At 43.0% G+C, this 26,691-nt stretch overlaps 1 protein-coding gene across 4 annotated transcripts in view; it reads right to left on the bottom strand.

Moving 5' to 3' along the window:
* The window catches only part of FRMD4A (FERM domain containing 4A), a 369,074-nt gene extending 349,331 nt beyond the window's left edge, over positions 1-19,743 (bottom strand). The window contains exons 1-2 of one of the 4 annotated variants that reach the window (XM_071424072.1): positions 19,725-19,743; positions 18,995-19,129 (exon numbers count right to left, since the gene is read on the bottom strand). In XM_071424072.1, coding sequence (XP_071280173.1) covers positions 18,995-19,039 — 45 coding nt within the window. In that variant the 5' untranslated portion in view covers positions 19,040-19,129; positions 19,725-19,743. Of the gene's footprint in view, positions 1-18,994; positions 19,130-19,227; positions 19,330-19,408; positions 19,567-19,597 lie in introns of those variants that run through there. The other 3 variants (XM_071424070.1, XM_071424069.1, XM_071424071.1) reach the window with 3 other exon arrangements.
* Between the last annotated feature and the right edge of the window lie 6,948 nt (positions 19,744-26,691).

Raw genomic sequence — 26,691 nt, 5'->3', positions numbered from 1 at the left:
TGCACATTTTTATTTCAATGAAATTTCTTCTCTTTCTAATTATTCATTGAGCCATCATCTTTGTATGCAAGTACCCACACACCAGACTAGCCAGGTTCCTTGTAAACCAGAGACATGATGAAGTCTGAGGACACATTTTGGATAGAGGACATCTTTATGACCAGTAAATAATGGAGTTACCAATCAGACACTCAATTGCCTGAATTATCCATAAAGCCAAACTGCATTCCTGTACTGATGCTGAGCCTGGTACTCCAGGAAGAAATGCTAGAAATGAGACAGTGCTGCAAGTGCAGTTTGTGTTTCTGTAGGATAATACCTCTACAAAAACCTGCCAGGAAGAAACCAGGAACTGAACCTTGACATTGCCAAGGCTGGACCCATCTCTTTTGGATTTAACCCAGATCCCTACATTCCCTTTCTGGAGAATGAATGGGAAGTGGATACTTAAAGCCAGAATCTCTCCAGTTTCAGTTACTTTCTCCAAAACAGTTCAGCGCCCCGGACATAGAAATTTTCCTTTTATGGCTTTCATTGGAAAGCAGATGACCAGACCAGATTAATTCAGCCCTGTGAGCAATTTCCCTACATAGAGTCAAGTGATGTTCCATTGTCTGAAAAAGCAACTGAAAAGGAAAAAATCCCTTTTGTTTTTTCCCCCTTGTAACAACTTTTGAGGACCTTTTCCTATGTCAGGGGCTTGGCATCTTGTCTTTCATGCTCATAGGGTGTCTGGTTGCAAGGATGGGTAGCAAAGGTAATTCACACCATAAATTTATAGTGGAAAACTTGCTCCAGGGGGTGGAAAACTTGCTCCAGGAATGAGTTTTTAGAGGTGGGCAATGGCTGGGTTGATCTTGTAACATGAATAAATAATAAAAATCTGTGGCAACCGTGCAGTAAAATTCAGGACAGGAGTTCATGACTAAATGTGCGTGTTTATTGTTTACTCTAAGTTATAATTCTGTTTAAAAATTAAAGCCTATCTCATTAGCTGGTAAATCACATTTCATTTCCACCTAATTTATGAGTCCTGAGGTGTTTGGACAGGGCTTAATGTGACCAAAAAAATGCAGTATGCAACATCCTTTCATTTGCTTTTGGTGTGGTACATGAAATAGTCTCTTTATTTTAGAAAGCCTTTTCTTCGTGAATCAACATCATTAGCAATCAAAGAAACAGCTATGAGCATTAAATGCAAATGTTTGAACTTCTATAATTTGCATATCATTAATAAGCAGGCTGGCAGTGTATGGTCATAAAGATGACTTTGAAAGTTCCCACTGCTGTTATAGACTGAGTCATGGTAGCAACAGTGAGAGCCTCAATTCCAACTAATTAATGGTTTTAAGGAGACAGGAGTCCCATCTCCCATGGTGAGTGGCAGCCTGGGGCTCCCTCATTGTGGAATGAACCTCTGCTCACACAAGTCTTCCTTGGTAAGGAGGCAGAGTTTGAATCCAGCCCAGCAAGATCTCCCTTTTTTTTGGCTTTATGTTCATCTTTGTGCATGGGTCAGTTACCTTTATTTCTCCTCTTTCTCATTTTTGAATAAATGGTGTGCCAAAACATCTGCGACACTGGAGATGGCAAAGTGGTCCTGCAAAAAGGACATTGAGCCCTTTTACAAAACTATGAATATTCTGAGAAGTGAAGGAGACTGCCCAGGGGCATACAGAAAATACATGCCAGTACTTGAAAACAGGTCCTCGAAATTCAAGTCTAGTATCCAGAAGCTTAAAAAACAAGGAGTGAGATTGGGGAGCTGTCATTGAATCATTGGTAAATTGCCTTGGGGAAGCTAAACTAAAACACCTCAAAGAATGCAGAGACAGAGGCAAAAACCATCAAACATCAGATCAAATAAATCTGGTTACCTTGGCTAGTCAGGTTTCCTATTCTAAACTTCATGATCTGGATGTTTATTTTCATCATCTCAGTGAGCAGCCTGATGCAAGCTAAACTGACCCCAGGGAAAAATAACTCTGATCTCTTTGATTAAAAATAACCATTGCAGCAGTGAAAGGCTTCAGCAGGTGGGAAGGGCTGGTGACCCAGAGAGCACAGAGGAGGAGGCCAAGGCAGAGAAGAGCAGAGCAGCCTCTCCCTGCTCTCCCGGCAGGTGCAGCGGGGACACGGCTGTGGCTCACAGGCAGGCAATAACTCTGCCAGATATTGCAATCTATAGCTCACTGACCCCAAATGATTACTGCACTCCTCTCATGCATGCAGTCATTTTCTCTCCTGATTCAGCAGGATTCAAGTGGGCAAGCTGAAAGAAACTAAACTCTTTAGCCCTGCTAGAACAAACGATCAAAAAGGTGTAATCACAGCCCCCTGCGTCCCCTCTGTGTTTTTTAATGTTGTGTTGGAGAATTTGTTTTAAAACCTCCTTCAGATCTAGCCACAAGTGTATCCATATCACTGGTGCATTGTGAAATGGCCTCATCATTAAGAGAGGAATTTTGAGTCAACAACCAAACAAACCTTCAGATTTGTGCCCCAGCTCAGAAAGGTGCTGAGGGCCAGGCTGAGCCCTTGGGACATTCTGGTGCTCCCACAATTTGCAGAAGCCCTAAAATCTCTGCTGCAGTCAAGAAATTATTATGACATTAAAACAAAGACTTTTCTTCAAAGACAATTAACCCACAAAATAAGCATGAGTCACAGGAATGATTTGCACAGGCAAAATTTTAAAGCAAAATTGTGTCTTATTCCATGACTACATGTCCTTGTAAGAAGTTCCTCTCCAGATCTCTTGTAGACTCCAAAATTTATGACTTGATTTGATTCATTTCAGTCCAATAAATTGTTCTTAATGAATGGGTTTTCTCACTTTTACCCTTCCAGTTCTCCCCCCAGTCCCACTGGGAGGAAGTGAGAGAGTGGCTGTGTGGGGTTGAATTGTTGGCTGGGGTTAAACCACGGCTGTCCTCTAGGCTTGCTGGTCTTCCCATCTGTTCCAGCATGATCTCACAGGTATTGTTCAGCTGGCAGCCTACAACCACCACCATCCTCAAGCCAGCCCCTCAGCTTAGCCCAAGGCCAGGAAGCAACAGTGAACAGATTTTTAATTGTTCAAATATTCACTGCGTGAAGCAAAGTTTTATGTACATATTTCATACAGGCACTTTTCAAGTATGTCATTAGTCTTCACTGAATCTGCTCTATCCAGAAGATGTCATCTGTGCTGGCCACTAGAAATTATGAAAATAACACTGATCTCTTCCCAGCACAAGGTTGATGGTTTATTTTCAGTTTAATATTATCTCCTGTCTTTACTGCAGGCAGCAGCATTCTCTGTTGTTGAGACTGCAAACAAGATGAGTTTTAACTCTGTTCAGCTACACAAACACATGCACATGTTCCTCCAGTAGTCAGCAACAAAAGCAAAACAGGATCAACTTCTATAAGCATCAAACATAGCTTGCCTATCCAAGGTACATAAAAATGTTTGGCACAGTTCAAAAATTTATAGCAACCCTTCTAGTGCGATATGCATCACAGCAAAATCTTGATTTGACTAAGTGTTTGATATCCTTATGCAGCCATTACTGCTAACAGGATTCATAAGTCACATTCCTTTAACATATGCAACTTTAAAGGGGACCATTCATTTCATATTTAAATCTTCCCATAAATTTCCCCAGAGGAAAACCTGCAATGGAGCATCTATCCTTACCAGCCAAGGGAGACAAATGTCCAATTTACAGTGATCTAAAAGATTTGGAATCAAGGATGAAAAGGAAATGATAATGTTTTACTAGGTTTGCAAAGTTCTGTCAGAATAAAGTTCCTGCCTCTAACAAGAGCCCAGGTGCCACAGGTGTGCAAACACAGCAGCAGGGGGGCAATATAGAAGTACATAATTGTGGGTGAGGGAATAAGGTTTAGATTATCTCAGCTGATTATTGGGATGTAGAAGGGAGAAAGCAGTGAATTCCTGGCAGGAGGAGTAAATTCACCTACCACTGTCAGTGATGCCTCATCCTCTGCTAAAAAATTAGGTATACCTTCAAAATATGACATTTCTGGGTTTCTCTGATAGCTGCATAGATAGTGCAATGGGGAATGATGGGACCACCTTCCCTGTTGGATTTGAAGCAGCTGAGGTTACTGTCCTTCAGCTGACACCCAGGAGTTAAATTTCATCTGCTGCAAAGCAAAGGAAAATCAATTCCCACAGACTGTCAAAGAAGAGCATTGAGAGCAGAAAGGGAGCATCCACACAGCCAGAGACCTCATCTCAGCTGGGATGAAGGTAACACCTAACTGGCCTGATCCCTTGAGTGGCAAAGATCATCCCACAGAATCCCATTCCAATTCCCTGCAAGCTTAATTTTCAGCTACAGTTATCTTGACTACTGTCCTGTGAAGGATTTTCTTCCCCACAACCAGAACAGATTATTTTTAAGAAAGACAGGAACCAGGTAGGACAAGTGAGCCATCGATTTCTACTTCTCACCAAAGCCCTTCAAACTCCTGAGGGAAAACCCTGATGGGAAACCTTCCCCAAAACTTGGGACCAGAATATTAATGTGTAGAAGTGAAAATAAAATTTGTTTCAGCTGTGGCCTGTATCTTGAGACATGTTGCATTAGGTTTAGATGAGAATATTGACAAAACCCAACAAAACCCAAAGAGGGATTTAAAGATCTAATAGTACCTCTCTTGTACTCACCAATTTAGATCTCAGTACAGCTTGTACTTGATGCTTACCAGCAGGACACCTTCAGATAATTAGATTCTGGCAATAAGACAGCCCTTTTTCTAATCACTGCAGACTCCCCCAGCAGATGCTGTGCTCGGGGAGCCCTCGCTGTGGTTTCTCGCGGTGTGGTGCCTCTGTGCACGCTGCAGCTCCACAGGACAAAAATTAAGACACTTTATGTGAAGCTTTGAACACTTCTCTGAGGGGAAGCTGCCTTCTTATTTAGACTGACAGGAGCAGAATTGAGTTGAACTGTAGAAGAAGAGGTTTGGAGGAGAGAAAATTTATTTCTTCCCACAAGGAGGCCATTCCAGCCCACTGCCTGGGGGAGCCAGGCACTATTCCCCCTAGGGCGGCCCACATATTTTTGCAGGTCCAATGGGAATCACAAGCTGCAGTTGGTTAGCACAAAAAATAGACTCAGCAGTGCTGTAGAGGGCCAAAAAAACTTTAAAGGCTTCTGATGAATGTGTGCTGTCACTTGCATGTGATGTCTTCAAGGGAATGAGGCGTCCCCAGAGCTGCTGATGGGCAGCTGCTCTTTGGAGAGCTGGTAGGGTGCCATTAACCTGCCAGACATCTCCCCACACACCCTCTTTGTGTGAGATTTTGCCCCCAAAGACAGAAATCAGCATCATTGGCTCTCCTAAGCCTGTAGGGATGTGAGCTCCCAGAAGGGCCCTATATTGAGGTGTCCCAGAGCACATCCCCCTCTCCTGCCAGGACCCCAAGGAAAGGAAGGATGCAAAAGGCAAATCTTTCTGCTTTTCCCTAAACCTTGATCCAAAAGGCAAATCTTTCTGCTTTTCCCTAAACCTTCACTTGGTTTGGGAAGCACCCAATTGGGTGGCAGGAGTCCTGTGCTCTACACCCCTGCTCCAAGGATGAGTTCTCCACTTTTCCTCCCACCTGTCCTATACAAACACAAACATGCTGCAGGAGCTGCAGCCAGCATCCCCCTGAATTCCCACTGCCAAATGGGTACTGCAGCTCTCTCCTCCACTGCTAAAGTCTCTTAGTCTTTCATGCTACTGAAAAGAAAGCAGTTCTTTCAAGTATATTCAAGTTCTTTCAAGTATATTCAAGTAATTTTTAGGAATGGCAAACCTGGTAAGTAACCAGTGAAGGTTAATTTTGATCTTTTGATCTTAATAAAAGCTCATAGTTTTCTTTGGAATTTCATTTTGAAGCATGTGAATTAAACAGTGATAGAATACTCATTTTGTTGACAGTTTGTGTTAGCAGGACCTGAGCACTTCATCCAGCCAGTGACTAATATGCAGAACCAATTTCTCTATGGCTGATTTATTTATATGTAGTACAGTGCAATTAAGAAAATAAGCCACACTTCATCCAAGAGGGTAGCAGCAAGACAGTGGTATTGCTGAGCTAGCACAGGGATGTGCTCAACCTACTTTTTACAAGATCTGGGATCCCAGTTTCATGCTGCCTCTGTGTCTCTGCAAGTTTCAGCTCTGTTTAATCACAGCCCAGTCCACTCTGCATTACCTTCTTTACTATAATATCCCCTAATTTCTTGTGTGCTTAACCCAAGCCCTACATCTGTGAGCCTGCAACCTCCCCTCCAGGAGTGACCTTCTCAGTAGCTATAAACCAAACCTGAAGATGAATCTTTATGCAATAAACATAGCCAAAAGCTTGTTACATGAATGGGAGAAAGATACTGGAAATAAAATTTTAAAATAAAATAAATTCCTCAAGAACACAAGAGCAACAGTCTGAAATGTCTTGCCTTCACATCTTGTCATCTCTCCATGATGAAGAGCGCAGTTAGACCTCAGCAAGAAAAAACATGGGTTAAATTACCCATACATTGGTGCTGTAGCTGGATTTCTGTTTGTTTATCCCAGAGCACCCATCAAGGCTGTGGCTAAAGGACTTGTGGGAAAAAGCAGTTCCTCTCCCTCCTGCAAATGTTCAACAGCATTAACATAGTCAGATTCTCCCCATTGTCTCTTAGGTTCTCTTTAACTTGGGGGATTCCTGCAGACAGCAACAGAGATGTGAAAGAAAACTTGAACAGAAGTGTGACAGTGTTCATAGGGGTCTGAGGATGAGGGAAGAGATGAGGATCTGACTCCATGTTTCAGAAGGCTTGATTTATTATTTTATGATACATATTATATTAGAACTATACTAAAAGAATAGAAGAAAGGATTTCATCAGAAGGCTAGCTAAGAATAGAAAAGAAGAATGATAACAACTTTTGTCTCAGACAGAGAGTCCAAGCCAGCTGACTGAGATTGGCCATCAATTAGAAACAACCACATGAGACCAATCACAGATCCACCTGTTGCATTCCAGAGCAACAGATAATCATTGCTTACATTTTATTCCTGAGGCCTCTCAGCTTCTCAGGGGAAAAAAATCCTATGGAAAGGATTTTTCATAAAATGTGTCTGTGACACAGAACCAGAGTGATCTGCAGTGCATTGCACCTCATTTGCTTGGTTTTGACTCCACCTGCCCTCCCCAAACCATCCTCTGCCTCCCCTGTGCTTCCCTCCTGCTGCACCCTCAGCCCCTCGTTGGGTCCTTTGCTCAGGCTGCCCCTGGAGTGACTGTAACCATCAGCATGATGTCCTTTGTCTGCACAGCTACCACTGGAGACACTGAAATATGAGAGCAAATGTTCAGCCTTGGGAAAACACAAGGGATCCTTTTGGGTTACACTGAGCTATCAGCCAACAGCCAATGCCTCACAAAAAGGGAACAAAAAGGTTGCACCAAAATGGGCCTTGGTTTCTTTGGGTGCCCAGAGAGCTGATTCTTCCTGGGAGACAGGCACAGGCTTAAGAAAAGATCACTCAAAATGTCACTGGCAGCAAAGCCAGATTCAGGTTCTATATCACCAATTTTAGTTTCTTTTGGAGCTGAATGCAAAGCCCTGGGCAATCATTGCCACTTCATAGTGAGTTTAACTAATGTGCTTAAAAGCCACTGTTGTCAAAAAGAAGGGCAGCAATATAAAATAGAGCCACTAACCTCCAGCCACTGAGGTGACTGGTCACATTTTGCTTTTATTTCAGTGTGAACAGATTCAGGTCTAGAGTATCCTCAGAAGAACCTTAGAAACCAGTCATAGGGTAAAATTAACATCTGCTGATTGATCAAGATTTTAGTGATTGAATTTTGAACTGGAAAAACAGTGCATATAAAAGAAAAAGAAAAGAAGAAAGAAAAAGCAGCATATCTCTGTTTTCCCGTCTGCTCAGAATTCACTGCTGTGGTTTCTATCTCTGTTTTTTATTAAGTAGTCTTTGCCCTAGAGAAAATAGTTCTTTTGATGTTACAGTTGACCTTTTGGTTTTACTCTACATAAAATTCTTCCCCTGAAGAAGGTTTTAATCTGTGCAAAAAAGGAGGGAGAAATAAAACAACTCTCCCTACTTTTTTTTTTATTTCTAGCTACAACTTGCATTGGAATCAGTGTACAAAGGTAACCAGATTTTGCATCAGCATTTTACATTTTCCCAACAAGCTCTCCTATATTAAAACATGATCCTATGGGAATAATCCACTCCTTTTGAAAACTTGTTTTTTACTTACTCACTAGATTTCTGTAAGATTTTAAAGTAGCTATCTGCAAATTATCTTTTAATGAATCCATCTCATGAGTATTGAGGATGGTAGTGATATTTCTGTCAGGAACACGTGAGGAGGAAAATTCTCACATGGGTATTCAGGATCATACTGTATAAACAATTACAGCATTCAATGTCTGCAGAAAATCAAGAGGCAAATCAGCAGTGAATATCAATTATACATCTGCTGCATCACAGAGGCAGATGGCACTTTAATTGTACATCCGAAACATTATGGACAATTTTCCCCAACCCAACCTCATTGAAATAGTGGCTTTAGCACCTAAAAATATCAAGACAGGGTATGTGTGCAATGACTCATCTAAGAACTCATTTCAGTTTGAAGATAAATATTCCACCAGTAAACCAATAACAATCTTCAAGATGCATAGCTCATATGCAGCAAACGTGCTGTCTTGATCTAGGTACAAACTTTTATTGATGAAAAGCAATGGGGCGACTGAACAGCTCACACCACTCAGCTCAGAGTGTGAAATTGTCAAGGAGTTTGAAGATCAATGAGACAAATTCTTTTGATTGCATCTGTAGAAATTGGAAATGTCATGGAGATAAGTAGAATAATATGGATTTACACTCTATTCCCAGCATGATCCTAAGAGAAGAAAGCTCAAATCCTTCTCCCTCAGACACGAATGGTTTTGTGCAATGAGGGAAGTTTTATGGAACTTAAACAGATTCAACTACAGCTACTGACCATGGAAAATCAATTGACACCAGCCTGCATATGAAAGAATGACACTGACTACCCAGAGACTGTTGCGCTAATGCCCAAATACCAAATGTGTTGTGAATGCTTACTTAATTAAAGATTATTAAAAATTAAAACTGACTCTCATAAGAGATTACTATATTATTCAATTTGCAGATGCTTTGGCAATTAAGCCTCCCCTGCTTTATTATAGTCAGATTTCAAATAGAACTTGTTCCTTACTCCCATCATGTACAAAACTGCTGGGTTTTTCAATTTGTCTACGTGGTCATACAGTCTTAAAATATTCAGTAACTCTGCAATCAGTTTACATTTTATCATGCAAGTGGAGAGCACTCATTTCCTCCTCTCTCCCCCAAATATATTCATGGTTAGCCACAGCAGAATATATTTTATTTGCAATGTGAGCACATATACATTTTCTTGGAAGAAGTTTTAGAAGTTAATCTTAAAACCTGTATTTGGAAGGGGTAATCCCTAAACAGGGACAAACCAAACAGGAACATTCAAAACAGGTTCCTTGTCCAAGAAACCAGGCACCTCTGGGCTTTGCAGCTAAGGTTTAATTTCTACTGGTGCATCAAAGCTTTCACAGGAACTTCACATGGATGATTTTTTATTTAGATCTTCAGATTTAAGTAGTACATCCAAAAATCAGAAACTCCCTAAACTGACCTAAGCCCCGCCTGACCAAAGAAGTCTAGTAGCACAGCTTTGATGGAAGAATAGCTAAAACATTCCCACAAAACAAAAATATTTGTGTTGGAACCAATGTAAGCAGCATGGTTAGTTTATTATTTCTTCCAAGACAGTGATGATATTAGATCCAGAGGAAGAGAGTTGAAGAGAGGCATTCCATCAGCAGGGGACTCTGAACAAGTAAACCTTTGCTTATATAAGGATGGTGACAAAAGAAGTTTCTGTATTGATCAAGAGGGCAAAATTGGTCTCTTCATATAATTAACTCCACATCAAAATTTCAAAGTGGGGAAGTAAAAAGCGAAACACTGCTAGGAGCATCAGCAGATTACAACCCCCCCCCCCCCCCCCCATCCTTTTTCTTGTGCCATCACTGTATCTTCTGCAGTCTGTAATTTTGTCTATTTAGAGCTGAAGTGCTTCCTCACAATGTCATTTGAGCCAGCAGCCTCATAATATTGATTCAAGGACTTTGGTTTCAGCAAAATACTCACTCCATTTTAAACACATGATTAGAGAAAACGGCATTCAACATAAAAATGTTTAACTGCTTTTGAGGTAGTAAATAACTGCTATTGTTACTAATATCTTGTTAAACCAAAGTACTAAAAAATGTTTCTCATTATTTTTTTGTTCTGTTAGCACTTTGTCTTGAGCAACAGCAACAACAGAAAGGAATTGTCAACTACACCAGGGGAGGAAATAAATTAACCCTCACGACTGTGGTTTTTTAACTTCAGTTTTCAGTGCTTTGGGGACTCTGACCTACAGAACAGCTTGAGGGATGGCACAAACACAAATTTCCTTATAGCTCCTACTTTATCTGGGATTTGGAAACCCTTCCAGAGATGATAAGATAAGAAAAAGAAAGAAAAGACAAAGAAAGGCTGTTTCACATGAGAAGACTTTTGGTCCATCACCAAAACCTTGTAAACCCAATCCAAAGCAGAGATATCAGGGCACAAACACCAGTGGTTCCACATGGTGCAACAACTGCCCCGTTTGCCCCACAGCCAGCCACCCAGAGTCTGTGCCTTGCTGCTGAAGAAGCCAACACAAGAGATTGGTTTTCCATCCCCCTGGGACTGACAGCACAAGCCCATGTGAATCTTTTGGGAAGGCCAACATTTTAAGACACATAAAGCTAAAGGAGCAAACTCACAAACACTCCAATTAGACGATTTCTGTTTTTACAAAAGTGGACAAACTCCAATCCCCTGAAAATGAATGTAAATGCAGACTAATTTGGAACAGCCTTTGCACCCAGATCTCTGAAATGAGACCAGAGCAGAGAAAATGGGTTCTTGAAAAGCTCATGCCAAGTCTTTTCTATTACAATAGCTTCTATAGCAGCAGTAATAATGACCTTCACTAGACATTTCCTCGAGTACTAACGACCTGGGGTTAATGGCCCGAGGCATCGTTTTATGCAGTCAACTATTGCAGCCAGCAATTAATTACCAGGAAATACAATGTGCTCTGGCCACTATGGCTCAATTAGCCTCATATTATTGAAAAATGAAAAACTTGTCAATCTTATTTACTGTGAAGGTGTCCTGGATCTTATTTTTGTATATTAGACTAAAAAACCCCTTGAACCTATATTAAGCCAAACATATGTTCTACAGCACTCCTCCATTAACTTCACTCAAATTACGCGGAGCCAAAGCCGAGCGTCTCGCAATACCAGGATTATCACAGCCTGCCCACAGACAGAAAAATGCTGTGGAGCAAGGATCTGCCTGTATTCTGCTTCTGCACTAGAAAAGCCTCCCTAAAAATAATTTTTGTCTCTCTGGTGGTTGTAAGTGGATTGAGAGGAGGGAGAACAGTGGGGGGCACACTGCAGAGAAGATCCCTTCACTGCCAAGAGTGTGTGCTGGAGTAAGGACAGGAAGAGGAAGGGCTATCCTGCTTTCAAGCAAGTTCTGTGGTGCCCCAGTATCCCTCCAACAGATTTACAAAGAGATTGGGGTAGGTTATTTGTGCACCCAGGTTTGTGCTCTCCCAGTTTATGTTCATTCATTACATTTTATTGTTTCAGCAAGGCTTTTGCAAAATGCCCTGAAAACCAAGCACTGTGGGCTCAAGTGCCATTGGTACTGGTCAGTTTTTGTATTTCAGCACTATCACTCAGTTTTTGGGGACCTGAAAAGCTAAGGTTGGGCACTAGAGCTAGCTCTAAGAGTTGTTTGCTTTAATTTGGGAATTACCAGCTTCAGTCCCATGAAGGATGCAAAAAGCTGATCAGATTGTGCCTGTAGATCTATTCCTCTTAATATGTTTCTGGCATTCACTGTGGCTTTTGTTTCCATGAAATACAGACACTCTCTGGGTGTCTTTGTGCCAGGAGGCTTCTCAAGGAACACTGGTATCTCAATGATTTCCATCAAGACTTGGTCTCAGGCACTGCTGCTGGACAAGTGCAAGCTAACAGGGCTCTGAGTAGGACTCCTTCATATGATAAGACCCTTCAAAAAAGCAAGCAGGAGCCTTGATCACATGCTTTGAGAGCTACAGTTTCAGGCCAGCACAAGAACTCATTTAAACAAGAAAATTCATATCTCTTGAAATGGATGATGGGTTCAGCTTAGTTTGATCCTCAGTGCCATTAAAACCTCTTTGTGAAATGGCTGATTTCAAATGCACTTCTGCAAGTTTCTGTGCTTGCTGATAGCTAAAAGCGGAAAGAATCAAGACACATGGGGGCAAAATGTATGTGTCTGTCTGGAGGAGCACAGGGAGGTGTTTACCCAAGGTTTGCCAGTGATGGCAAAGGTGGAAACACACATTCCCTGGCAGCCTTTGTGGTGGATTCAGAGAACTGGGAACAGTGTGCTGGCTGGTGAAAGCCCAAACCTCCACGCAGTCTCTCTGACTGACCCCTCCAAACCAGATTTTGGCTCACCAAACTGTGGTGGCTTTTGTTTTCATCAAGACACACGACACAAGGCAGCCGTCACTGGGATTGGCAGGACCGGCCACCTGAGCACAGCAGCTTTAGGTGTCACATCACAGAATCTGCATTTCCATGGGATGTACTGAGGAAGGATCCACATGGGACTTCTGTACATCTCCGAGCCCTGATGTGCTAACCACACTAGCCTGTCAGCAGGCTGCATCATTGCTGTGCTGTGAAATTATGAGTACAGTAATTACAGAAGTATGACATTGGCAACCAGAAGGCAAAGAATGGGAAAAATTGCAATTGTCCAATGTCACAAGTCCTTCTCATGTATTAATAGCTATTCATAACCTTGCATCTTTATTAGGGCAATTATAGGATTTTTAACATTTTATTTTAGTTTAGGGATATCAGTCAAGTTTTCCAATGCATTTTATTTATGAAAAGCCAAAGTGGTATGATTCTTTTATATGTTGTCAAAAGGAGTTGACTTATTTAGAGATCTTTTCAACTCATTGTTATGTTACTTTTATTCTAATTGTAGAAATGCTCCAATTAATCATAATGATCATTTACTCAAGTGCCCACTAATTCTCTTCTACAAATAGCAATGCTCTATAGCATTGGAAAAAAAAATGAAATCAATGGCCACATCTCTGATGAGATAATTTTATCAGTCATTCAGAATTCAGCTAGAACACAAAGCAAAAGCCATATACATAAGGAAAAAAAAAAAAAAAGAGATTAACCAGTAATCCCTCTTACTCTTTTTTTAAGGCATAGTTATAAATATTAGAGTTCAGATGAGCAAACATTATGGTCGGCTTCTTCAATGGCATGCTCGAGCAGAGGGACAGGGAAAAGAAAATTGATGGCATGCACTAGAGCAGAATGGAAGGATAACAATTTTACAGCTGTGCAGCTCAGATGGCTAAAAGGTGACATCCACCACGGGGAAGCCAAGAGTAATCCCAGGGAGTGTTTAATCTCATTTAGCTGAATTAAATCACTGTGTTTGAAGACTTACTGCAAGTTTACAAAGGCAAATAGTAAAGTTCAGAAATAATTCAGTGCTACAGGGGAAATTATCAACAAGAAATGGCTAAATTCCCAGTCCACGGTAGCAAAGAGCCACACAGCACCAAGCAGGAATTTGCTTCTCTCATCCCATCCTCCAAAAGAGCAACCAGCACAGCTCAGCTACTGCTGCTCGTGGAGCCCATTAGCAAATTACAAATTACAAATTGCCTGGCTGGAGCAAGGACAGAGCCAGGGAGGAAGGGAGATTCCTGCCAGCATGGATCCTCCCCAGGGACCTCCGGGTGCCGTGGCACATTATCATCTCCTGCCCAGACCTTCTGGCAAGGCTGCGGGTGGAGCCCACACACCTGCACGGGGGAAATATCTGTGAAAGCAGCATGGGGAGGGCTGCATAATCACCTCCCCTCGCTGTGCAAGTGTCCCCACAGACCTCATTTTGGGCATGAAGCTGAAGAAGGCCAGATGTCAGCGGCGCAGCGGGATCCTGGGGGAAGGCGCTACCCATTCCGAGCACTGCTGCTCACTCCCAGAGCAGTGTGTGCCAGTCACACACTGTGACATGTCACCCTGTCACCCTGCCTCAGCATCAGCTGGAGCTGCATTAACCTCCTCACCATGCCACAGAAAGCAATGAGTGGGTTTTGTTTTGGTGGAAAGAGCGTGCCAAGCATTGGGCAGTGCGGTCTGGAGAGGAGGTTGCAGCGAGGAGGTTTGAATGTCGAGGGCTTTTGCACGCTGTCAACACAGAAATAATTTAATCCTGAGATGAGAGAGGCAGAAAATGACCTCATCCTTCCACTGTAACCTTGCTGCTCCCAAAGGTTTTAATATGATCCTCCAGGCTGAGCTGTGCTGCTGCAATCTGTCTGGAGGTTTGAGGGGGACAGAGCACAGCTTTATTGGAGGGGGGGGCAATCCTAGGTCTAAATGGGGCTTGGAAGCTCTCTATTATTTTAGTTACCAAATTTGTCTTCTCAATGGCAGACTTCAGACATAAAACATAGCAGTTAAACATATGAAATAATTTATGGAATATCTGGAATGTTGTCAAGTCCAACTGAGCAGGGCATGGCCCTCACAGGGTTTAGTAAGGATACAGTTAAATCTTGGAGTGTGCTTTAAGAGCAGTTCTGAAGAGTTCATTGCTACACTCCAGAAAAATTATCAGATCAAGGAGATTCACATTGTTTTGAGGACTCCAGTGTAGCTTTCCTTGAGGGATAGAAGGATGATTAAAGAAAGCCCTCTTAAAAAGAAGGGCTGGAATCACATCAGAAATCTGGGATTTTCAGTGGACAATGACTCAGATGCCAATTATTTCTGATGCATTTAGCAGTTTTCACAGAGCAGTTTTTTCCTGGGGCAGGTGTCTGCCTCCCAACAGAACAAGGAAACACCAAGGTCAGCACCCTTGATACTGCACTGGCCACCCAATTTCTCCCTCTTCACCCTGGGCATTGTGAACACCACAGACTGAGTTAATGCTCCATCCTGCTGGCCTTTTTCTCCTTGAACTGTAGAGATAAGCAAGACCCATGTAATGAAGGTCACTTAGGAAATCTCACATGCACCTCTATTCCAGCCTCAGTTTGGATGCAACTCAGACCCAAAGTAATGAAATTCACCGCATGAAAGCATCACACAGACTCCTGAAAATAATGATGCTCCTACAAACACAAGCAGTTACCATTAATTTACAAGTGTATTAATTTTCTCAAGTTATATTATTTCTTCAAGGAGAGTGTTTGTATATACAGATGAGAAAGAGTAAAGCTGGATTATAAATAGGGAAAAAACTTCATCTTGATGGAGAGGGTGAGAGCAGTTAGATGAAGCTAGTTGCTGGAGCTTTACTGCAAACAGAGAACCACGCTTCTCTTCCCTACCATTTTAAGATTAGATTAATTGGTAAACACTGAGCTACAGATGTTGCTCATTGGAACCTCTGTTGTCACTTAACAGAGATTAATTAGTGTTAGTGTCATGACCTAGAATAGTTTGGAAGTCAAGTCCCTGAGATGTATTTTCAGGAGATGCAGTAATGCTCTCAGGAGACACCAGGTATCGTAACTTATTGTGCTGTTAAAATATGTGCAGTCAATATGCCTGCAGCTTTAAAATTTTACAATATACTAATAAGAAAGACATAAAAACTTATTGGTATCACTCCCATCAGTATTAATGATCCTAACACAGCAGGTGTTATCAGTCCTAACAAGACATGGAATTTGCTATTTCATGCTTAGATGCTCCCCTTTCTTGACTCACAGAAGCTGAGGAAGGTCTGTTTTAATGATTTGATAATGCTACAGGCAGAGTCACTTTGGGCACAGTTCTGCCCAACTTCCTTCATGGTGTACCAGGCAACATCCCTCATCTCCTGTGATTTCTGGAGCAAGGCAGAGGCAGGAGTCCTGCAGAGCAGGCACATTCCAGAGGCATTTGTAGTACAAGATATTTACCAGAGTGGACAAGTTGCAGTTATATTTGCAGACTGCAGTTTTTGTATGAAAACAATACCTTTATTTTAAGAAAATATATGTTTAAGAATGAAAATCTCCTTTATTAAGCCTTTTCCCTGGTCTGGGAGGGAAAAAAAAATAATCACTACAAACAAGGGGAAAAAAACACACCAGAGTATTGAACTGGCTAGAGAGCAATATAATTTTTTTTAAAAATCAATTTAGATTAATTAATTCTATAGGCAATATTTTTTCCCACTAAAGAGAAGTGTGATCTGTCCACCTAAGACTGCAAGTGTAATGAGATAATGGATGCACAAGAAATGTCCAACTGGGAGCTGCTCTGGGCCACTCCAACACCATGTCCTGGGCAGCATTTACTGAACACAGCTAAGTCATGAGCTCTCAGCACAGCTGGCACCCTGAAGTGTCACCTGGTCCCCTGAGCAGCTCTCTGCTGGGGCACACTGGTGCTAGATATCCATGTCCTGTGAATGGTCCTTCTGTAGGAAAGAAGCCCCAGAGCCCAGAGATGTCCATCTTTCTTCATCGACCAGAAACAATTTTGGGATGAGAAAACGCCTGATTTGGATCACTCAGTGCATCAAATGCCAGGAAAGGCAATTAATGGCTCTATACCTTGGTTTCTTTATTTGCAGCACAAAGTGCTCTGAAGTACCCCATGGAGAAGGAGATATTTTCAGACTATGATGCAGCACTGGCAAATGCTGCTGCTGATTATGTCTCATGAAAAGTGGATGGTTGGATGCACATTCTGCATCCTATTGCAGGGGAAATGCAGTACTGAAATGCTTCTCACTGCTAAAAGAATACTCTCTCACTGGAGAATTCTCTCTGAAGTATTAAAATCTACTTCTGTGGACTTCCCAAAGTCATCTAATCTTTGAATCTCTGGAGGGTGGCAGTTTTAGAAGAGATGCCATTATAGCTGCTAATTGTGGGATGAATTATGCAAGAATTTATTATTGATTCAAGGGTAGCCTGCTCAGGCATGCAATCAAAGCCAAGGCAGAGCAGAGGGGAAAGGATGAGGTTTCTATAATTAAGTAACTAAGCTGATTCATAACCCAAGAAAAACCCAAGGCAAAAGAAGTAGTTTGCAAAGTGGAGCATTTTCCATAACAAATCACCTTTTCCACACCCATAACCAACCTCTAGTACCAGAGCAGAGCCCACTGTGGCATGAATCCATTCTCAGCCCAGAAATAGATCTCCACCCCCCAGCCATCCACAGGTCCAAGCAGGAACCCCTCTGGCTGTGGACCCCCCACCCAACCCAGCCCATCCACGTGGGTCTGTGCCCAAGGTGAAGAGACACAAGGAGTCCTGGTTACAGGCCAGAGCTGTAGAAATGCCCTAAAAATAACAACGGGCCAGGGCCATGTACCACAGAAAGCCACATTTTAGAAGGGAAAATTTGCTGACAGCTTGGCACTGCACTGAAGTTTGACAAGGTCTGTTCAAGGAGTACAGAGATTGAGGAAAGAGAGGTTTAACTCCAGAATTCAAAGGGCACTGAAACTAAAAGCATATAGAGCCCAGTGACACAGGGGTTATGGACACTCATCAATTCATTTTTGAAAGAGAAATTAGAAAGAGGTCGTTTAAAAAGCCAGGAAGGCCGGAGGTGAGCAAGAGGAGATAAAATGAGCTTGCACAGCAAGTCAGTCACTGACAAATATAAAACAAACCATGCGGAGGTTTAATAGCATGTTTAGCATTTCGAGTAATGGACATAAAATTTGCTTTTCTCAACTTGACCTTTGTTAACAACCTTAGGCACTGCAGGGCTCTTATCCTGCAGCATTCCCTTTACTAAACTCATCATGTCTCTGAGTGCTAGAGACCATTTCCTAATGCAATCAGAAGAGAGATCAGTAGTAATGACAATAATTATATAAATATGTATATAATGCCTATGTATCTATGCATTCTCACGCACATGTGCACACACACATGCTACTTACAACAACTCTCCAGCAGAAATGTTACAGTGACATTTAGATAGAAAAACATCCAGCAGAGATCTTACATTAAAATCATCTCTGATGCTGCTGCACAGAAAATGGCAACAGAAGTACCAGAGAGGGGAAAAAAAAATAAAATCAGTAAAGCAAAGCAACTCTCTAATACCCCACCAAAAGCGCTTATTTTAATTGCAGCAGGACACTGGCACGTTTCTAGAGTCAGCCACGTGTTCTAAATAATCTTCTTTATAATATTATAAATATGCAGAACTTTCAGAAGTAGGTCAGTGGCTCAACATGTTGTAGCAAATAGCTCGGATAAACACCAGTCATTACCCTGTGCTCTGCAGTCAGTAGGAGATCTGACACACTCTGCAGAAGGGGAATGGCGATTCACTGCATTAGAGGAGCATTCCCCAGGTGATGCCACAGCTCAGTCTGGTCACGGCTGACAACATGCCTCCCAACCAGCAGAGAAATCAAGCTCTCCCTCTCATCTTTTAAGTTGTCTCACAGTTAAGCAAGGGCAAAAGCAGGAGGACGTGAGAATTCAAGACACAGATTTAATGAGCAAAATGAAATCTGCTGCTCAGGATAAACCCCGAACACAAGTGCCAGAAAGGTGACTTCAAAATCCTGCCTTGAGCATTGGTCCAGATGTGCTAAAACCCATCGTGGGAGGAATGTCTCCATGCAAGCCCCAGATGAGCCTTTTGCAAAGTTCCCTGGGACCTGTAAAAGCCAAGCACCGGCTCACAAAAAATCCTCCCGTGGATTTGGAGCCCTGAATCCGTGCAGTGCAGCTCCCCTTGCCCACCCCCCCTTTTCCAAATGGATTTCAGCAAGCACTTACCATCAGCAAGCTCAGAGCAGATTCGGGAGCACGCTGCACAGCCATCTCCTCTCTTCCTACATACAAATCCTCCCCACGACTTGGTCAGCCCTCGGCCCTCCGTCACAGCAAAGCATCCACAGAGCCCACAGCTCACTGCAGGGAGAGAAACCCCAAATCAGGGTCGGAGAGCATTTGCAAGAGGAGGAGAGGAGGGATGAGGGGGTGGGGAGGAGAGGAGGGAAAGAAATAACCTTCACAGCCAGGGAAAGAAGCTTAAGCTAGGCCAAATTTTACACTAGAGAGAAGAGAATAAATGAAACACAGAGCCGGCTGGAGAAACAAGATATCAGGAACTGCAGGATATTTAAAGCTCAGGCGCACGCCACCACAGAAATCAGCAGCAGCAGCACAGGACATGTATCAAACACCTACATGACAGGTTAGGTCCAAGCCATCCTCCCCCTGCCCCAGCTCGCAGACTGCGATTAATTGTTCTTAATTGGTCCTTACTCCACCTAAATAAATCCTGGCTAGCACAGAAGTGCCGTGCCCCTGACTCTGCATCTTCCTGCCTGCCCTGGTGATGCTAGCGCAGAAAGCACGTCAGACACCGCCACGTACCGCTCCCAACAGGGTCAAAGCTCTCCTCTCTTCTCGCCTGCTCGGGAGAGCAGACGCCTGCACAGCACAGACACGAGCAATGAGAGCAGCCAGAGCCACCCGGTGCTCACTTGAGAGTAACAATTACCTTTATCCTATTCGAGCCAGAGCTGGGTTACACACTGACCCTTTTCACCTTATCCCCCCCACCACCACCCTCAAAGAAAGTCTCTTCCTCCTCCTCCTCCTCCTCCCCTCCAAATGGACTCAGCTCCCCATGGAGCTAACACACTTTGCAGAAACATGTAATTACACAGGCTGTTGTGTTAGCGCTCTGATCACGCTGCCTGTACCGCATGGAAACGGCAGCCAGGCAGCCCCCCCTTCCCATCCCTTCCCTTCCTTCCCTTCCCATCCCTTCCCTCCCTTCCCTTCCCAAGGAGAGACGCGTTGCAAACCCCGCCGAGCTCCCACGGCTAAGCATCAAAATGTGCCCGCTTAAGGCGCAGAGACAAATTAGCCCTGAAAATAAGCCCCTTGTTTAAATGCTAGGTGCAAATGAAAGGTGGCTTTTGAAAGCCTTTAGAAATAAACAGAGCATCCCTGGTAGGAAGGCCGGTCCTCTAAAGCAGGTGTGCCCTGACAGACCAGGCAGAGCCCTGTTTTGTGGGGCTCAGAAGCCTCCTGGATTTCAGTGTGTCAACATTCATATCACCCCTCTGAAAGAGCAGAATTTTGGCTTCCTTTCCTAAAATGTTAGGCTCCAGCTAATGACAATGTCTGTTCATCTTCCAACTCCCACGTGCACACTCCCCTCCCTCCCCCCACCATGATTTTGGAACCCAATTAAAAGTTTCAGACAAATTCAGCCAGAGTTGAATTCTCTGACACATGTCATTCCTGCAACTTTTATAGAAATTGGCACCAGGATAGAAAAGAGAATCAAATTACTGTCTCCATGAAGGCAGCAGAAATCCTTCCTTGTGTTCTGGAAGTTACATCTGGCAGGTCAGCTCTGGCATGCACAGCTCTGGAGTAGTTGTTGCCCAAACTCTCTTGATCACCTTTCACTGTGCTTTAACAAAGGGAGCACAGTGACCTGGGGGATTGCAGACATTGCCAGGAACATCATCCAGGACATCTGTGACACAGCCATACCACCCCTTTCCTATGGGGCATGTGACTTTTTCTCCCTCTGTATTTTAAGATAGGGAAACTTGGTTTGTGTCATTTAAATCCACAGATGAGTGAAATCCACTCCCCTCCCCACAATCTGTGTCACCAAGCCTGGGTGGTGATGGCAAGGGTGGGAAAACATGCTGATCCCTGTGCCAGCATGTTTTCCACCAAAAGGTGTGGGAGGGAGAAGCCACTCATGCACAAAGGGGTCACCTCTCAAGAGGTGAACTCACTCATGGACACAGAAGGCAGCATTTTCTGGGATGATCTCTCCTTGGTTTTGGATCACAGACATCAACAACACTCAAGGAAAGTTGCTTGTCCTACAGCTGGAGGTGGCATTTACTGATTTCTTTCTGAGGCCTGACTGTTTTCCCTGCAGTGAATGCAGCTGCTGTGATCACACAGGTGCCAGCAGCCATGCTTGTCACCACCCCCTGGGTGTATCTCCACTGAGAGAAAACAGGAGCCCAGCTTCCTTGAATCCTCAAAGGTACCCCAGCATCAGGGAGCTCTGTCCTACAGCCATTTGCTCCAAGCCACCAAAGAGCTGAGACAGTTTCAAGGTGGTTTTTAATCATGGGGCTCATTGTGGCTGTCTGCAGAGGGTCACCCTTTCCTCACAATCATCTGAAACTCTGAGCTGTCACACAATGTGATCTGCTCCTGCCCTCCTAAGAGATTTGTCTTCAGGGATGAAGACAAGTCTGTTGCAAGGAGTGGAGAAACAGGCTACTTAAAAGTCTCTTGAAAGGGGAAAATATGCATAATAAAAGATTAAGGTAAATTTTAAAATATGTCTCAAAATGTCTCAAGGCATCAGATTATAAAATATGTAACTAAATCTGTTTCAACAGCACCATGAAAAATATCCCAAGGCTATTTCCTTTTCCCCCTACACTAACCCAGCCTGAAGTTCTGTAAGGAGGGGACTGAGGAAATGACGTGTTCAGTAGCTCTGGAGTTGGAGGTTTCTCCTTTGCCAGGAGATTTTAAGTAAACAGCCTATTCCTACATTTTTGGACTCAACTGAAATGAAGAATCTGGAGGTGTGGATGGTTCTTCCATCTCTAGCTCCTGAATTCACTCCACAGTTGAGCAGGGTAAAACTTGTCAAACACCAGGAGCTAGTTATGATTTGTGGTGTCCTTGAGAAAATTCTAGGTTTTTCCTGAGCTCTGCAAGTCTCAGAGTAATGATTATCTGTAGGGAGCCATCTGTGTACAAGTATATGATCTATGGCTTCAAGGTATATTTGCAAACTTACCTACAGCTTAGCCATTTTCTACTATTTACCTGAATAAATTTCGTAGCACAAGAGGAAAACCATTGATCATTATTCACCGCAGGTTGTCAGGAGACAAGAAAAAAAATTTTTCAAAGGGACTTGTTGGATAGACAGGTAAAACTACAGACTTGTGGTTTTGTTTCAAGGCCTAAAGCTGTGACATTGAGGCCACACCTCGAGTGCTGTGCTCAGTTCTGGGTCCCTCTGTTCAGGGGGACTCTGAGGTGCTGGAGGGGGTTCAGGGAAGGGCACTGGAGCTGGGGAAGGGTTTGGAGCATGAGTCCTGTGAGGAGCAGCTGAGGGAGCTGGGTTTGGTTATCCTGGAGAAAAGGAGGCTCACGGGGAGAGACCTTATCGCTCTCTACAAATCCCTGACAGGAGGAGGTAGCCAGGTGCAGGTCGGGCTCTGCTCCTGGCAAACCAGAAACAGGGTGAGAGGACATGGCCTCAAGGTGCACCAGGAGAGTTTATATTGAACACTAGGAAGAATTTCTTCACAGAAAGGGCTATTAGACCTGGGAAGAGGCTCCCCAGGGAGCAGGTGGAGTCACCATCCCTGGAAGTGTTTAAGGAAACCTGGATGAGGCACTCAGTGCCATGGTCTGGTTGACAAGGTGGTGTTTGGTCACAGGTTGGACTTGATGATCTCAGAGGTCTTTTCCAAACTCACTGATTCCGTGTTTCTCTGCTCCATGGTTCTGAGACCACAGCAAAAGAATTGATTAGATGTCTTCTTTTTCTCCCTATTTTAAGATAAATAGCACCTACAATTGGTAAACAAAGTAACTGCTTACAATCACTCAAAGAAAAAATATTATGGCAAACTGTGGATTAATTTAATGTATTTTATATTATATATATATATATAATTATATAAATATATATTATTATATATATTTAATTATATATTATATTATATATTATATTATTATATAAATATATTTTAATATTTATATTATATATTTTAATTAATTTTCCCAATAATAGGAAAATTGATGCCAGTAAGAAGACACAAAGCACTTGCCGACTGGTTCATATATAGACACATCCTCCAATTCCAGTGTTACCACTGGTAGAACTTTGACAGGGATAAATAAGAATAGAGATGCAATATCATGGTAAAATGGATCACCTTTGTTAGAGCTGGTGGTTGCTGGACACACAATTTGAGGTTCTGGTAATGCAATGTGGTAGGAAAACCCTCTGCTAGAAGCACATTGTGCTGCCTGTTCATGGATATCCCGACACTGCTGGGCTCCTGCTGTCCTCAACAGGAGACTGAGAAGAAGGTGCTACTAAAGGTATGAATTAAAGCAAGACAGAATTCAGAGTTAATTGCAAGACTTGACTCCATCTGGTACAGAGCTTATATTTCTTATTATTTCCTGGGTTTTTTTCCTTCGATGAGCAAATAGGAGCTCTGTTTTTCGGTGAAAGTAAATTTCCCAAGCACTGCTACCATATATGTTTAACCACTCAAAGTCAAAGTTGTCCCTCCAGTCAGCTGTGACATTTATGAGAGAACATAATCCTGTCATGAATTTTGATTTGCCTTCTTGCATCATAGATGTGTGTTTGAGTGAAATGTTGTCTAGTTATATGACAAGTGCCAGGAGGCCACTTGTTTCAGCAAAGGCATATAAAGAAAAAATTATTCTATCAAGAGGAGTAAAAGCCATTGCCTCAATTTATAGGGAGTTAATGAAGCAAGTCCTGCCACTGTTTTGACATGAAAATATACATTAAGGTTGAAGATACTACCATAAGCAATGGCATGACCAGAATCACACCCATTTACAAGACAATTACAAATCCAAGAAATCAATGGAGAGCCCAACAAGCACTGGATCTTGAGATATATCAAAGTTCATGCCATGCTTCTAAATGTTTAATATTAAATTTAAAGAACTATGAGCTTTCAGTGGTGTGAAAAGAATATATGGTGTAAGAATAGGAAAAGCTGTCTGTCTGAGTCAATTTAATTTCCTGTACCCATTCATGTGTTCCTCATGCATCTAAACTATTTACTGGAACTTCAATGATTATTGTCAAGTATGTGTTAGTCACAGAAATCAAATTTGCATGATGAATGGCCATGGCAGAAGTGCTTCTTCTTCAATCCACAAAGGAGGAACCACTTCATACAACATTCTACAAGAAAGTAACAAAGCTGGAAGTCTAAGATGCTTAACCAAGCTGTAGAAAATTACACAAAAAAATACTCATATAATTCAAACAGACAAACGTGAGGACCTACATTCTGCTTGTAGCATATCCCCAAAGAAGATAAAAGCCTGATGCTAACAAGTAAATTATTCATTGTGAATAATTCCCTCAGCTTTAAAAAAGATTCTGAAGGAACTTACTGAATTTGCTTTTCTCCTCACCTTCCTATGCTCCTTTCCATCAACCCAATTGCTCTAAAAGCCACTTGTCATGCCCCACAAACAGATCTCAGCAGGGCTGGGACTGTTTCTTCCGAAAACTCTCTTAGAAGCTTTTGATAATTATAAATACAGTTTATAAGGATGAACATAAGATAAGATAAGGATGAAGATAAGATAAGGATGACTCTCCAGGCTGCCAAATAAATACCAAATAGGAAGAGAAATGTCATTCCTGGAGCCAGCAGAATGCCAGATGAAGCCACCACACGTAGATACCTGAGGGAGAAGGTCTCTGGTCAGCCTCCTCCTCCACTGCCACTCTTTTGGGTGAACTTAATGAAGGTTCCCCTATCAAGTGTTTGAGAAAATAGTTTCTTTCCTCCCTCAATGAGGAGGTATTACATAAAATATTGTTAGAAGTCTATCCAGGTTAGGTGGACACCTGGAATATGAACTGGCTAGGAGAAGGATTGATTTCAAACTCATCTCTAATTTGCTGATTGGCACACTTCCCTTGCCTTGCTTTTTTTGGCAACTGTTCACTAAGAAAAAAAACTGCTGCTCATGAGTGATACAAACCAGAGGCTCTGGCTCCATCCAAGTGCTGAAAGCTTCCCTGATTGAACTCTGAATCATTTGTCTGTAGAGCTGTGCAAGCAACCCACAGGCTGCTCATTGCTGAGCAGTCTCACTCTCCAGATGACTTATGTCTGAGCACTAATTAGCTCTGACAGACACTGCTTTGGAATAAGAAGAGTCCTGGAAATATCATCTATTGTATGGACAAGAGTGAGATTCCACAAAACTTTCCTGATATACCACCACAGAGGCAGAGATATTTCTTGGACCCTCTGAAGACACTTCCTCATGATGGTGACTATCACTGGAGTACAAATATTCTTGCAAAAAATTGCAGTACAAGTGTGAGGGTGATACCTGGCAAAACAATACCAGACCACAGTCCCCTTGCAGAAGCTGCCTGGGCTGGGAAGAGAATTGAGGCTTCTTGTCACCTCTATGCCAACCACGAGGCAATGTCCAGCCTTTCAAGAAAATGCCCACTTTCAAGAAACCTCAAAAGGCCAGAAAAAGCTTTTGTAGGCAAGGATGGGAACTGGAGTGCCCAGAGAGGTGACCCAGTAGTAAGGATTCTGGTTTACAGCAGCAGACCATGTTCACACATGAGAAATATGAGTGGGAAGTGGGGTGGGTTCCCACCAGCAGCAGTGAGTGGACTCTGAGCTGAACAACTGCCCTTGCACAGGAGCATCTGTCACACAGCTACTGCTCTTTCAGTTTTGAGATGAGGTTGGCCTACTTTCTTCTGCCTCTCAACATGAGAAAGACTCCTGCCTTCCATGTTCCCCTGGGCAAGATTTCAGGAATCCTGGTAGCTTGCACCTGATATTTGGCAGCCGAACTCCTGGAATTTCCTGCAGAGCCCTGGCCAGTGGGAGCTGACACCCAGCAGCACCTCCTGCATCTCCCATCCATCAGTTCCACACTTGTGTTCTGAGCTCAGCAGGGACTGGGCAGCCTTGGGCATGAGCTGCTTCTGCCCTAAACAGGGAAGGTTCAACCAGATGTGTCATCTCCCATTCCCCAGTACATCCCCACCTCTCGGGGTCTTTCGGGTCACTGCCACCCTGAGATTGTTAAAAGTCTCTTTTCCCAGCCCGGGCACTTGAAGAATGAGTTGGAGTTCTTCAGTTCTCAGTCTCAAGGTTGTTTATTGTTCCTTATCTATAAAAATTTTTCTCTTGCTTTGCTGAGGTCCGTCCAGCAGGACAGTTCCAGGCACTCTGCCTGCCCCCAGGGCAGTGTTATGTCTTTATACTAAAAACTACATGTACAATGTTTACAATTACTTTCCAATACCTATCACCTATGTTAGACAGGGAGCTTCTACTCTAAACCAATCCAAAAGTGCCAACATCACAGCAGAAGATGGAGGCCAAGAAGAAGAAGGTGAAAGGCTGGACATGCCCAGATTCCTCCATCTTGCCTCCTGAACCTCCATTCCAAAAACCCCAAAATCGACTTTTCCACCCCGTAATAACTTCACTATTATTCTACCTAAACTGTCATGGCTTGCTGATCTTCATCTAAGGTTGGTACTTTGCTCCATGGGTCATAATCAAACCCACAGGTGTTCTGGGCTCCGTGCCAGGGCTTCTGAGCCCCCTGGCAGGGTCCTGGCCATCCTGGACAACCAGAGGGATGTGCTGGGTTCCCACACCCACCCAGTTATCTCACCCCAC

The sequence above is a fragment of the Agelaius tricolor genome, unplaced genomic scaffold, assembly GCF_023055355.1.
Source record: "Agelaius tricolor isolate 1412-34295 unplaced genomic scaffold, bAgeTri1.0.p SCAF_3, whole genome shotgun sequence".
Classification (NCBI taxonomy): Eukaryota; Metazoa; Chordata; class Aves; order Passeriformes; family Icteridae; genus Agelaius; species Agelaius tricolor.
This window is presented reverse-complemented; position numbering and strand designations above follow the sequence as displayed.